Consider the following 14,020-nt stretch of genomic DNA (forward strand, 5'->3'; position numbering starts at 1 on the left):
AGTAACCTCCTCTAGACTCCCGAGACCAAGGACAACAAGGCTTACCATAATGTATTCAGGCTCACATTTTAATAGAAACACAAACTAAAAAATGCTTTTCAAAATTACTTGCTTAAAGAATAGAAGAGTTGATAGCTTATCTCTGGTTAGAAACCAAAAATATATATGGTTTTTTACTTAAGAGAGAGAGAGAGAAAGAAAAAAGTAGAATCACGCTTTAAAAGCCCCATACCAAAGAACATGGAATCAATAAAATATCTAGCTGCTCACAATGATTCTAGCTCACAACTGGTGGCCTCAGCCCTGGGCTTCCTTCACATCTTGACATCCTGAGAAGGCCATACTGAAGAAAGTTTTCTTTATGTGGACAAACTACCTGAAGGTGGGCAATCTGCAGCTGCCACAGCCACTCCCACCTCAGTCCATGGTCAGCTGGAAAAGTTTCTGCAGCCATACCCATGGGTGCCAAACATACCTCTCAGAAAGGTGCAGGAAGCCCTTCACCAGCTGTCACTTCCAGGCAGATTCCCATTGTGAATTAAAAGGTAGTATCTTTAGTCAATTGGAATTAAGTTCCTTTTTCATCTCTTAAAAACCAAACTACTAGCAGTCAAACTGAGTAACAATGTGGAGGATGCTGATTACCACACACTCCACAGAAAACAGAGGAAGACAGTTCCCCACCCTAGGCCCAGAGTAAGTTCTGAGTCATTACTACAGACTATACACTATCAAAAAATCAATTTTCTGAAGAGTTTTGTAAAAGTAAAAAATTCTTACAATAATGGCAATCATTTGTATGGTTTATTTCTATGCAAAAATTTAAGATACATTTACATATGACTTTCAATGAGTTACCATTTGTGAGAAAGTAATCTACTGAAAGTAAAATCAATGTTTGAGCCACTTTTTCAGCTCATGTACAAAATTAGTTTAGTGAGAATCAGTTAAAATGTTCCCAGAAGAATTTCATTTTAGTGCCCTTATATATACAAAATTTACAAATGTAAAAAACAGAAGTCAAAAGCAGTACAGCAAATATTCATCTGGACCCCTGTCTACCTCTATACTTCACATCCCCTGGAATCACTGTGGTTACCCTGGAAACACACCCTTTTTTACCATTAGGACTTAATTCCATATTGCGGTTGCCTGGTGTCTCTTTATATATGGTATAATCGCAGGATACACATTCTCCATGGTACTTATGAAAGCTTCCACGGTGGCTCCCTAATAACGTTAAAATCAAATGAAGACAATACAAAGATACAGCTACATTAAAAGAAACCTTCAGAAACAATCTAATGTTTTAAGAAAAACAAAGACGGGAAAAAAACTTGTATATTTTCTCCTAGAAACTGTGCTAATGCAGATGAAGCCATCAACACCCGTAATATATATTCATTAGACTCAAACATGCTATTCTTAGATTAAGCACAGCAGTATTTCTAAGTAGAACTGGAATGTAAAGTTTACTAAGTATAAATGCTTTTTTTGGAGGAGGAAATAATTGTCTAACCTATACATCTAGAAATGTCTTAAAAAACAGCAAATGTTCCTAATATATCACTTCTAGTGTGCCAGTTGCCTCTCTATTTTCCATTTTCTATCTCTCACCGCCAGGACAATTTTTTTTTCCATATAAATTCAGCACATACGAATATTAAGTTTTTTGTTAAAACCTAAGCAAATTTTCCAAAACTTTCAATAAACTCTGATGCAATTATTAAAACACTCCTTGTTTTCAATCCAAAAAGAAAAATAAAAAGGCTCAAAGAAAAATTTCAAGGTTATTTTTAACCAAATTTCTTTATATGGCTCTTAGTAACATATATAACCTGGAAGTATTCATAAAGTAGAAATATTTCCTGGCTGATCTGTAATGAAGTAGATGGTAAAACAAACTTATTATCATTCATTTGTATGGCTCTAACAGAAGATCCATTTGAGAGGAAGAAAAAAAATTCTGAGATAGTGAATTGCACTTCAGAAGGTACAGGCGAGAGTAGAAAAATGACAGTTAATTTTTTCCTTTGGTCTTTAAAAACTTATCCCTTTTCTTTGAGACGGAGTCTCGCGCTGTCGCCCAGGCTGGAGTGCAGTGGCTGGATCTCAGCTCACTGCAAGCTCTGCCTCCCGGGTTCACGCCATTCTCCGGCCTCAGCCTCCCGAGTAGCTGGGACTACAGGTGCTGCCACCTCGCCCGGCTATTTTTTGTATTTCTTAGTAGAGACGGGGTTTCACCGTGTTAGCCAGGATGGTCTCGATCTCCTGACCTCGTGATCCGCCCATCTCGGCCTCCCAAAGTGCTGGGATTACAGGCTTGAGCCACCGCGCCCGGCCAACTTATCCCTTTTCTAGAGCTCTAAGGCCATGTAAACCAAGCTTCGCCAATAGCTTCTCAAGTGACAATTTACCTAATCAGCGTGGCAATCACAGAAAAGATTCCATGTTTACTGATTGCACTAGGCAAAAATCACTTTTCAATGTGGCTAACTGACAAGTTTACAGACTAAAATGAAGAGAAGTCACATTTAAGGTTCTCTGGGCTACAAAAACCAAATGCTTTATTCAGACTGAGTACTCAGGGCTACACTCGACTCCAACAAGTTATCAGTACTCTGACAATTACTCATCAGTCAAAACTGACACATCAAAGACAAATCAAACACCAACAATAAGAAACACCTACAGCAGACGTTTGTCAGAGAGTTGTCAGTTTGACCAAATGGCCCTTCTTGAGTGCAATTTCATACTACACGAAAATGATTACACTAAAAATACTTTAGACTGAATAAATGCCTTAGAACTCAATCTTACTAAAACAAGCTATTTGACTAAATTTTAAAGTTCAAAATTCTATAAAAGATGATCTTTTATCACTTAATACTTTCACAGTACTTACTACATACAAGGTACTATTTTAAGTGCTTAGCTTCTTAAATTCATTTAGTCTGGTTATTTTGTCAGATAAATATTCTTATCCTCTGTACTAGTTTTGAAATGAGGAAACTGGGGCAATGACCAAACCTGTCAGAGGTCACACAACTATTAAGGGTCAGAGTGAGGCCAGGGGCTATGTTTTCGTAACCACTCTCTACTACACTGTGCAATCTCAAAGTTTCACATGCATTTATGCTGTCGGTTGAGATGGCACTTCATATTAATTTATTTCAGAAGAAGCAGAGGAGAATCACCCATGATTTTGTGCTGCTTAATCAGGAGGCTCCGAAACTTAGGGTTTCAACAAGGTTGGATGGGGGTTTAACAACTACTCTCAACATCTTAAACGTTTACAACTGACATTACTACTCATAGCCAATTAGGATAGGAAAGAAAAATAACACACATTTTAGTTGTAAACATTTAGGCAAATACAGGATTTATAGGGAGAAAATAAGAAAACATCTTGGCTAAAACACTGGAATCTCTGCTCTTTTTAAAAGGATAATACTGCCCCTCAAAATCTGGCACTTAAAATATAAAGAGAAGGGATCAGGTAAAAATCAGTATCAGAGGTTCCTGAAGCGCAAACCAAAACCCAACATCACTCCAAAGAGCTCAGCTGGTCTGTCGAGGGACAGAAAGAGCGGAGAGGCGCTCTCGAAGCTGTGACAGCCTGGGCGAAATGAATCAGGTCCCCTTCCTGGTCAAGCCTACCTCCCTAGGGACAAAAAGGTACCTCTCTGCCCTCATAGCCAGAGGAAGAAATGGAGAGATATGGCGCTTAGATTCACTTTACAATCCCGTCCATCCAAGTCCGAATCATCTTAAAGATGCTTTTCCTTGCCCTCTATCTCCTCCCTTTTGTGTTTTTCTTCCTCTTATAGCTACATATGGAAGAATGGATGAAGGATTGATACACAGGTGAGGACTGGTTCTATATAAATATTGAATCTAGAAGTAACGAGATCACAAAACAAATATGTCAGAAGTCTTAATGACAGTAAACTAAAAGAAAATAACCACAGGCCAGACGTGGTGGCTCACGCCTGTAATCCCAACACTTTGGGAGGCTGAGGCGGGTGGATCACTTGAGGCCAGGAGTTTGAGACCAGCCTGCACAACATGGCAAAACGCTGACTCTACTAAAAATACAAAAATTAGCTGGGCATGGTGGTACATACTTGTAATCCCAGCTACTTGGGAGGCTAAGGCAGGAGAATTGCTTGAACCTGGAAGGCAAAGGTGCAGCGAGCTGAGATTGTGCCACTGCACTCCAGCCTGGGTGGCAGAGCAAGACTCTGACTAAAAAAAAAAAAACCAACAAATCATATGTTGGACTATGTGTAAAGAATATTAGGAAAACATCAGATTTCCTTTTTTCGTTGTCTGCAGCATTTGCCTGAGCTTATCATACTTTAATGACCATTCTAGATCAAGCTAATTATTTATCCAATACATTTCTTACAAAAGTATCAGGGAATGATTTGTGAAATGACATGGTTGCCTTCTAGGAAGTCCAAACTCTTAACCCAAGCTTTCCAAGGTTTTCTTATAACCAAGAGCAATCAAAATCTATTAATCTATTCAAATCTTTTTTGAGCTTTTACATTTCTAGTTTATATGCAGACAATCCCCAAATTTCTCTCCAACTACGTCCTCTCTCTCTTGAGCAAGAACCTGACTCCTATGACCACCTAGCACAGATGCCTCTAATGTCTTTCAGGCACGCCGACCCTCACAAATCACTCATCACATTATTTCATATTCCTTCACCATCTTGGGTTTCCAAAGTCTGTGAAAGGCCTCAGGAAGCACCCAGGCATCCACAGTGGACACACAGGACTCTTCATTCCCTTATCCCTCTCCTCCTCACTCTTCATATTCAATTATCCAGACTTTCAGCCTTCCCTTCCTCCCACCTTCCGGACTTTGGATCCACTCTGCCACAGTGTAGTTCAGACCCTCATCATCTCTCCTTAACCCACAGAGTTGTGGTTCTAGAATGGAAATGTTATCTGGTTCATTCTTCTGCTAAAGTTTTTAAAACCTTATAAACAAACAGACTAGTGCCCAAATTAAATCAGCAAGGGACAAGAACAGCCAACTTACGAAAGAAAAACTGGTCAGTAAAAATATGACCAAAGTAGCAATTGAAAAATCTTATCTTAAAACAAAGACACATTATTTCTTATCAAATTAGCAAGAACTTTATTTTATGTTAAAGACACAGGGTCTTGCTGTTACCCAGGCTGGCGCTATCATAGCTCACTGCAGCCTCAAACTCCCCGACTCAACCAATCCTCCCACCACAGCCTCCTGAGTAGCTGAGACTAGAGGCACATACCACCACGCCTGGTTAAATTTGTGCTTGGATTACAGGTGTGAGCCACTGCACCCGCCCAAGAACTTTTAAAAAATAACACCTGGTATTGGTGGGAGTGGGATATTAGACATTCTCATATGCTATTGTAGGAAGTATAAATTGGTATACTCTCATTTAGAGGTTAATGTGGTGATATTGACCAAAAGTCTAGAAATTCACCATACCTTCTGACCCAGCAATACCATTTCTAGAAATTTAGCCTGCAGTTAAGAAATAAATATATTTTTAAAAGATTATTAGAAAAGCCCTAGATACTAAAAAAAATTAAGCAATATACTTCTAAATAATCCATGGGTACATGATGAAAAATAAAAATCGGAAAATACCATGAACTAAATGATAATAAATATGTGAGACAAAACTTTGTGGGGTAAGTCTAAAGTGATTAGAGAGAAATCTGTAACACTGAAGTACATATATTGGAAAAGACCAAAAACAAATTACCTAATTCTCCATCTCAAAAACTTGGAAAAGAATACCAATTTAATCCCCCCCAAAAGTAGAAGAGAATGATGAAGACAAAAGTAAAATCAATAGAAAACAAATGCACATGGAGGAGGCAAAAGGAAAAAAAAAAAAAAATATATATATATATATATATATATATCAAGAAAGTCAAAGGTTAGTTCAGTGGGGGGAAAAAAAACAGTAAAATTAAATAGGTTCTCAAAAAAAAAAAGTTTCTAGCAACGCTAATCATGAAGAGTGACTGTATATTATCAGTATCAGCACTTAATTTTGGAGTCTTACAGTCATTAAATATATACTTTATTTTATTTTTTATTATACTTTAAGTTCTAGGGTACATGTGCACAACGTGCAGGTTTGTTACATATGTATACATGTGCCATGTTGGTTTGTTGCACCCATTAACTCGTCATTTACATTAGGTATATCTCCTAATGCTATCCCTCCCCTTTCCCCCCTCCCCACAATAGGCCCCAGTGTGTGATGTTCCCCTTCCTGTGTCCAAGTGATCTCATTGTTCAATTCCCACCTATGAGTGAGAACATGCGGTGTTTGGTTTTCTGGTCTTGCAATAGTTGGCTGAGAATGATGGTTTCCAGCTGCATCCATGTCCCTACATTTTCTTAATCCAGTCTGTCATTGATGGACATCTGGGTTGATTCCAAGTCTTTGTTATTGCAAATAGTGCTGCAATAAACACACCAAAAGCAACGGCAACAAAAGCCAAAACTAACAAATGGGATCTAATTAAACTAAAGAGCTTCTGCACAGCAAAAGAAACTACCATCAGTGAACAGGCAACCTACAGAATGGGAGAAAATTTTTGCAATCTACTCATCTGACAAAGGGCTAATATCCAGAATCTACAAAGAACTCAAACAAATTTACAAGAAAAAAACAAACAACCCCATCAAAAAGTGGGCAAAGGATATGAACAGACACTTCTCAAAAGAAGACATTCATATAGCCAACAGACACATGAAAAAATGCCCATCATCACTTGGCATTAGAGAAATGCAAATCAAAACCACAATGAGATACCATCTCATACCAGTTAGAATGGCAATCATTAAAAAATCAGGAAACAACAGGTGCTGGAGAGGATGTGGAGAAATAGGAACACTTTTTACACTGTTGGTGGGACTGTAAACTAGTTCAACCATTGTGGAAAACAGTGTGGCGATTCCTCAAGGATCTAGAACTAGAAACACCATTTGACCCAGCCATCTTATTACTGGGTATATACCCAAAGGATTATAAATCATGCTGCTATAAAAATATATTTCAAAATCTTACGAACAATTTCTGGCAATAAATTTGAAATTTTAGAATGGGCACACTCCCAACAACAACAACAAAAAACTTACCAAAACCAACATAAGAATTACTGAAAAATCTGAAAAGCCAGTACTAAAAAATCTATAATTGAAAACTTTTTCATAAAGGAATCTCTAAGCCCAACTGGCTTGACCACTGAATTCTTCTAAAAATTAAGAAATGACAACATTCTTACGATAACCCAGAGAACAAAAATGTAGAAAATATTTTCTAACTTGTTTTATAATGCCAAAAAAACTCTACCCCAGAACATCCAAAAAAGGGAAAGTAATAAAACTAATCTCTCTCATAATACATAGATTTTAAAAATCCCACCATACAGTGACATACAGAATGTAGTGACATATAAAAAATGATGATATATATTCCAGAAATTAGGTTTACTCCAGAAATGCCATGTTGGTTTACCATTTGAAAATCAATCAGTGTAATTTACCATATTAACACAACAAAGAAACAACAACAAACCAAACCCCAGGTTTTAGAGAAAAAAAAAAAGCATCTGATAAAATTCAATACCCACTAGAAACAAAGAATAGAAGAACTTCCTCAATCTGATAAAGGTTATCTACAAAGAAAAAAACTGCCGCAAACATATTTAATGATGAAATAGTAAAAGTTTCCCCCTTAAAACTGATTGGGAATGAAATGAGCATATCTACCATCATCACTTCTATTAATTATGAGAGGTCCTAGCTCGTGCAATAAAGCAAAACAAAAACAAAAAAGGCATTAAGATTAGAAAATAAATAAATAAAATGGTCACTACTTGGAGATGACGTAATTGTGTACACAAAAAAATTCAAAAGAACATACAAACTATTAGAAGAAATGAATCTAGTAAAGGTGTCAGAAACAAATACTGAAAACAAATTTTCAATGAAGTTGAAAAAATCAACTTTATATACAAACAAGCAATTACAAAATGATATTTAAGATACTGTTACTTAAAACATCAAAACACATCAATTATATAGTATTGATTCTTTTTGTCCTTTTTTTTCTGAATTTTTTACTGTGATGATTTCAGACTTAAAAGTTACAAGATGAGTATAAAGAATTCCCACATCCCCTTCACCCACATTCCCTAAATGCTGGCATAAACCTCTATTCATCATATGACACCAATAAAAAAGCGAAAAGGCAAATTGTCAAGTGGAAAAAGATATTTCCAATATAAAACTACTCTCATAACCAGAATATAAGAACGTCTACAAAACAAAAAGATAGACAACCCAATGTAAACCACACAAACCTTGAACATCACACAAACAAAAATATCCAAATGGTTAATAAACATTTTTTAAACTGCTCTAATTAGTCACCAGGAAGATGCTAACTAAAAGTTCGGTGAGATACCCACTCCCTGCTTAGTCAAATGGCTAAAAGTGCAAAGACTGATAACATCAAGGGTTGGCAACAATATGAAGCAACCAGAACTCTCCTCCACTGCTGAAGGAGTGTAAATTCATACAAACTGAATGTCATTTGGGAAATGTGCCTGACACTTTCATTCACTAAAGCTGAACATACACACAATCCTACAATCTTGCAATTCCACTCCTATGGAGTACATTACCTATCATGAGTGTTTACATGTGTGCATCGAAGGACGCACAGGTTTCACAGCAGTCCAATCCAGCAACCTTAAACCAGAAACCAACCCAAACGTTATTCCTACTGGATAGGTAAATATATGGTGATATAGTCCTATGATTCAACACTATAAGCAACGAAAATGGATGAACTGCTGGGCACGGTGGCTCATGCCTGTAATCTCAACACTTTGTGAGGACAAGGCGTGCGGATCACGAGGTCAGGAGTTGGAGACCAGCTTGGCCAACGCGATGAAACCCCATCTCTACTAAAAATACAAAACTTAGCCGGGTGTGGTGGCATAAGCCTGTAACCCCAGCTACTCGGGAGGCTGAGGCAGAATTGCTTGAACCTAGAAGGTGGAGGCTGTAGTGAGCCAAGATCGCGCCACTGCACTCCAGCTTGGGCGACAGAGCAAGACTCCATTTCAGGGAGACAAAAAAAAAAAAGAAAAAAGAAAAAGAAAATGGATGAACTACTGCTACAAGCAATATAAATCTCAGAGACAAAGATTGAAAAAAAGGCAAGCTTTTAAAAGGGTAGTCATGTAGTAGCTTTTTAAACTATTAGGTAAAGTTAAAAAAACAAAAAGGTAATGTATGATACTATGATAACTGCAGTCAGGATAGCGGTTCCCTTTAATGGGAGTAGTGCCAGGAAAGGACACAATGGGGGGCTTCTGAGGACTGATGCGTTTCCACTGAATCTGAATGGTGGATACATGAATATATCCATTTCATAAAAACTAAACTGTACAGTTCAATTTGGCACTTTATATATGTTACATTTCAATAAAAAAGTATATGTAAAAATACATATACAATAATCTAATTTTCAAAACTTGGACACATGAAATAATAAAAAGAAACACTGCTTATTTCAGGACTATGGAATTACTGATGTTTTCTATGTTTTATTGCTACATGCCACATTTTATTCAATTAACATGTACTGTAGTTAAAAATGCATTTTAAAAGTTTTTTAAATTAGTTTTCTTCCCCTCGTAATCTGTTCCAAGTATGCTCCCAGTCTAATTTTGTATCAGTTATGCTATGCTTAATACCACCCAACTACTTGCCATGTACTTCAAAGCTCATTGTTTTCTCTCAGCCTAGAGTAGCCCAAATTTCCCACTTTTGGGCTCAATTTAAATACCACATGATTGCCAATTTTTTGTCCATAAACTTTTTCACTCCTCCCATTCCTACGCCCTTTGAAAAGATGTTAAATGTCATTAGAGTCCCAGCACTAATCCTCAGTTGAGTCAATGTTTACAAGTCACCAGGCAGAGGGTACTTGTTTCTTGCTCTAAATCAATCCCTACTTTACAAAACATATTGCCCAATTTTTTCATGATATAACTGAAATAAAGATATTCTAACTGGAATAGATTCTAATTAAAGTCTGTTTGTAAGTATTTTGTACTTTGTAAGTACACATTAAATCTAGTAACAGCCACAACAATGGCAAATAAGGAGTTACTTAACCAAAGTAATATTAATAAAAGTAGAGAGGGGACTCCACTATTTGAAATAAAATGCACAGATGCAAACAAGAGTTGTCTGTTTCCAAAGAAGGCAGACCAAGAACTATAGAACTGTAGGCCCCTAAGGGCATGAAATTCTCTCCTTTGGTGTAAAGCTAATAAATAAAAGAACCTGGCTTCTTTCTTTCCCTATTATTGGAACAGGATCCTTCTGCTAGAAGCAGAAGGCCATGGTATCCATGTAAATGGTAAAGAGTTAACAAGAAAAAAGAAATGGATAGGAATGTGTCAATAACAGCTGGCTTTAAAAATACGTTGGATATGCTTTCACCATTTATTGGTAAAATCTTACGGCAAAGATAGTTCATTTAAAATGATTAGACTCTCCTGTTGTACATGGTATGACTTGATACTGAATATATGGAAATACCTAGAAATGTTATTTGCTAAATCTTATGGGAAGCAGCTGTTAACCACTGCACCAAGCAGATTCCCACAGGACCACTGACTCTGTACCTCTGTATCCCTTCTGTGCTTCACTGAATAGAAGTCCATAGTTTTCATGATTGAGTCTCACAAAGCTCCACTCAGTGTCATTAAGCCATATAGCAAAGCTATACGGCCAGAGAGAGGGACAGAGATAGAGAGTGAATACACTAAAAACAGAGGGCCCTGAAAGAGTAAGACCTATAGAACCAATTTCTTCTTGGGTACTATATCCAGAAAATCTGGACTTCTGGTGTGTAAATTAACTGGCATTACAACAGTGCTAGGTGCATAGTACAAATATTTCCCATCAATTATCCATTTTTAACCTGGCACATTCTTTAATAAGTACAGCTTCGGTTTAAAAACAGCTCTGAGGGGTGTCTATAACAAAGTATCACTCTGTGTTTTGGAAATCAAATTTTTATGAAATATTTCAAACAATCAGAAAAAAATGTTTTAATGATATGACACTCAGATTTAACAAACTTGAGCATCCTGCCACACTGTTTCTTCTCCCCTATGCTGCCCTTGTAGCAACCAGACAACCAGGAATGGAGAAACAAAGCCTTCATGAAGACATTTGTTTTGAGACACTGGCACATGACTTATACTTCTTTGATAAATGGGCATGACAATGGAGCTCAAAAATAACATTAAATGGGGATACAATTTAAAATTAATATAAAATCTACGAAATCTAACATTCAACTATCTTTTCCCTTTCCCACTGCAATCCAAATGCCATGTTAATTATTTTTGTGGTCAACATTTCTGACCTGTGCACAGAACAGATTATGAGGGGTTAAGGAAAGACTAAGGTCTTCCAGAACTATGGGGTTAAAGGTATAGTCCACCTAAAGCAGTGCCTGGCTATACTGTAGGTAATACTGAGATACAATTTGAATCAAGAAAGGGACACCTTTGTCTTTCAGGCAACTAAGTGATGACAATCCATATCTATCACATCTGATTTAATTATACTTGTATTAATGAAATAAATTGCAATCATTTCCACATACTTTTTTTGCCTATTAACTGAGAAACAGATTTGTAAGTGAAGATTAAGGAAGAAATCCAAATTATCTTATTCATTTAACTATATATAGTCAAGATGAAAAACAGACCAAGAATAATCAGTTATCATGAGCAAAAAGAAAAAAGCTGGAATAATCACATTACCTGACTTCAAATTATACTATAGAGCAATAGTAACCACAACAGTATGGTACTGGCATAAAAACAGATAACCCACACCAATGGAACACAACAGAGAACCCAGAAATAAATCCATACATCTACAGTGAACGCATTTTCGACAAAGGAACCAAGCACATACACTGAGGAAACGACAGTCTCTTCAATAAATGGTGCTGGGAAAACTGGATATCCATATGCAGAAGAATAAAACTATAACTTTATCTCTCATCATACACAAAAATCAAATAAAAATAGTTTAAAGACTAAAATCTATGAAACTACTACAACGAAACTTTGGGGAAAATCTCTAGGATATTGGTTTGGGCAAACATTTCTTGAGCAATACCCCACAAGCACAGGCAACCAAAGCAAAAATGAACCAATGTGATCACATCAAGTTAAAAAGCTTCTGCACAGCAAAGGAAACAATCAGCAAAGTGAAGAGACAACCCATGGAATGGGAGAAAATATCTGCAAACTATCCATTTGACAAGAGTTTAATAACCAGAATATGTAAGGAGTTCAAACAACTCTATAGGAAAAAAACGTAACCTAATTTTAAAGTGGGCAAAAGATCTGAACAGACATTTCACAAAAGAAGACATACAAATGGCAAACAGGTACATAAAAAGTTGCTCAACATCATTATCACCAGAGAAATGAAAATCAAAATTACAATGAGGTATCATCTTGCCCCAGTTAAAATGGCTTTTATCCAAAAGACAGGCAATAACAAATGCCAGTAAGGATGTGGAGAAAAGGGAACCCTCGTAGACCACTGGTGGGAATGTAAATTAGTATAGAGCTACCATATGATCCAGCAATCCCTAACGCTAGGTATACACCCCAAAAAAGGGAAATCAGTACATCAAGGAGACATCTGCACTCCCACATTTACTGCAGCACTATTCACAGTAGCCAAGATTTGGAAGCAACCTAAGTGTGCATCAACAGATGACTGGATAAAGAAAATGTGGCACATATACACAATGGAGTACTGTTCAGCCACAAAAAAGAATGAGATCCTGTCACCTGTAACAACGTGGATGGAAATGGAGGTCGTTATGTTAAGTGAAACAAGCCAGGCACAGAAAGACAAACTTTGCATGTTCCCACTATTTGTGGGGGCTACAAATTAAAACAATTGAACTCACAGAGACAGAGAGTAGAAGGATGGTTACCAGAGGCTGGGAAGGGCAGTAGGGGAAGGGTTAGGGAAGGGAGGATGGTTAATGGCTATCAAAAAATAGTTAGAAATAATGAATAAGATCTAGTATTTGATAGCATAGCAGGATGACTATAGTCAATAATTGTACATTTCAAAATAACTAAGAGTATAATTGGACTGTTTCTAACACAAAGGATAAATGCTAGAGGTGATGGATACCCCATCTACCCTGACGTGATTATTACTCATTGTATGCCTGTGTCAAAATATCTCATATATCCTATAAATATATACAGCTACAATGTACCCACAAAAATAAAGATAAAAAATATATGAAAGATTTTACATAAGGTATTCTCTTACAACTCTTCTAACTGACATGTTTTTAAAGTTCACTGTCTGCACTGATACAACAAATCTTTTTCAGCAACAAAGATTAGAAACCAACCTTTGCTGTGATATTTAATTCATAATGTAAAATAACCGATTTGTAAAAGCTTACTTGACATAAGTTTTGGAATCTGGGCTTGTCCTCTCAAAAGCGGCCTGTATAAGTTTCCCTGGTAAGTTGCAGGTGGTGGTGCAGCATTGCTGTAAATGCCAGTTCCTGAGCCTCTTGGCATAACATGGCTATAAAAGGACCCAACACAAGAAAAAAAAATTATATAGTGATATACCCATCATAACACAGCTGACACAAATAAAACAAATGCTCACAGCCATGTCTTCACTAACAGATCTGATCAAGATAATACAAACAAAAAGGTGGTTTATAATTAAAGCTCAAAACTACATAATGGTAATAGTGAGAGGAAATGTTCATCTGCCACACCAAGACTCTTAATTGATAACCACTTAAATATTTACAACTTACATCACACAAAAAAAATTTGAATGTTTTTCTTTTTTTGCATTATGTTTCAGTTTCATCCTTAAGGATCCATGTTCT

General features: G+C 36.7%; 1 protein-coding gene across 9 annotated transcripts in view; it reads right to left on the reverse strand.

Moving 5' to 3' along the window:
• XRN2 (5'-3' exoribonuclease 2) overlaps positions 1-14,020 on the reverse strand; it is an 87,272-nt gene that overhangs the window by 8,574 nt on the left and 64,678 nt on the right. For 6 of the 9 annotated variants that reach the window (XM_009216638.2, XM_009216637.2, XM_021921301.1 and 3 more), the window contains 2 exons: positions 13,574-13,701; positions 1,123-1,230 (listed from right to left, as the gene is read on the reverse strand). In XM_009216638.2, the coding sequence (XP_009214902.1) occupies positions 1,123-1,230; positions 13,574-13,701 (236 nt within the window). The remainder of the gene's footprint in view (positions 1-1,122; positions 1,231-13,573; positions 13,702-14,020) is intronic. The other 3 variants (XM_009216639.2, XM_017945062.1, XM_003905134.4) reach the window with 1 other exon arrangement.

This window comes from Papio anubis, chromosome 16 (assembly GCF_008728515.1).
Source record: "Papio anubis isolate 15944 chromosome 16, Panubis1.0, whole genome shotgun sequence".
Classification (NCBI taxonomy): domain Eukaryota; kingdom Metazoa; phylum Chordata; class Mammalia; order Primates; family Cercopithecidae; genus Papio; species Papio anubis.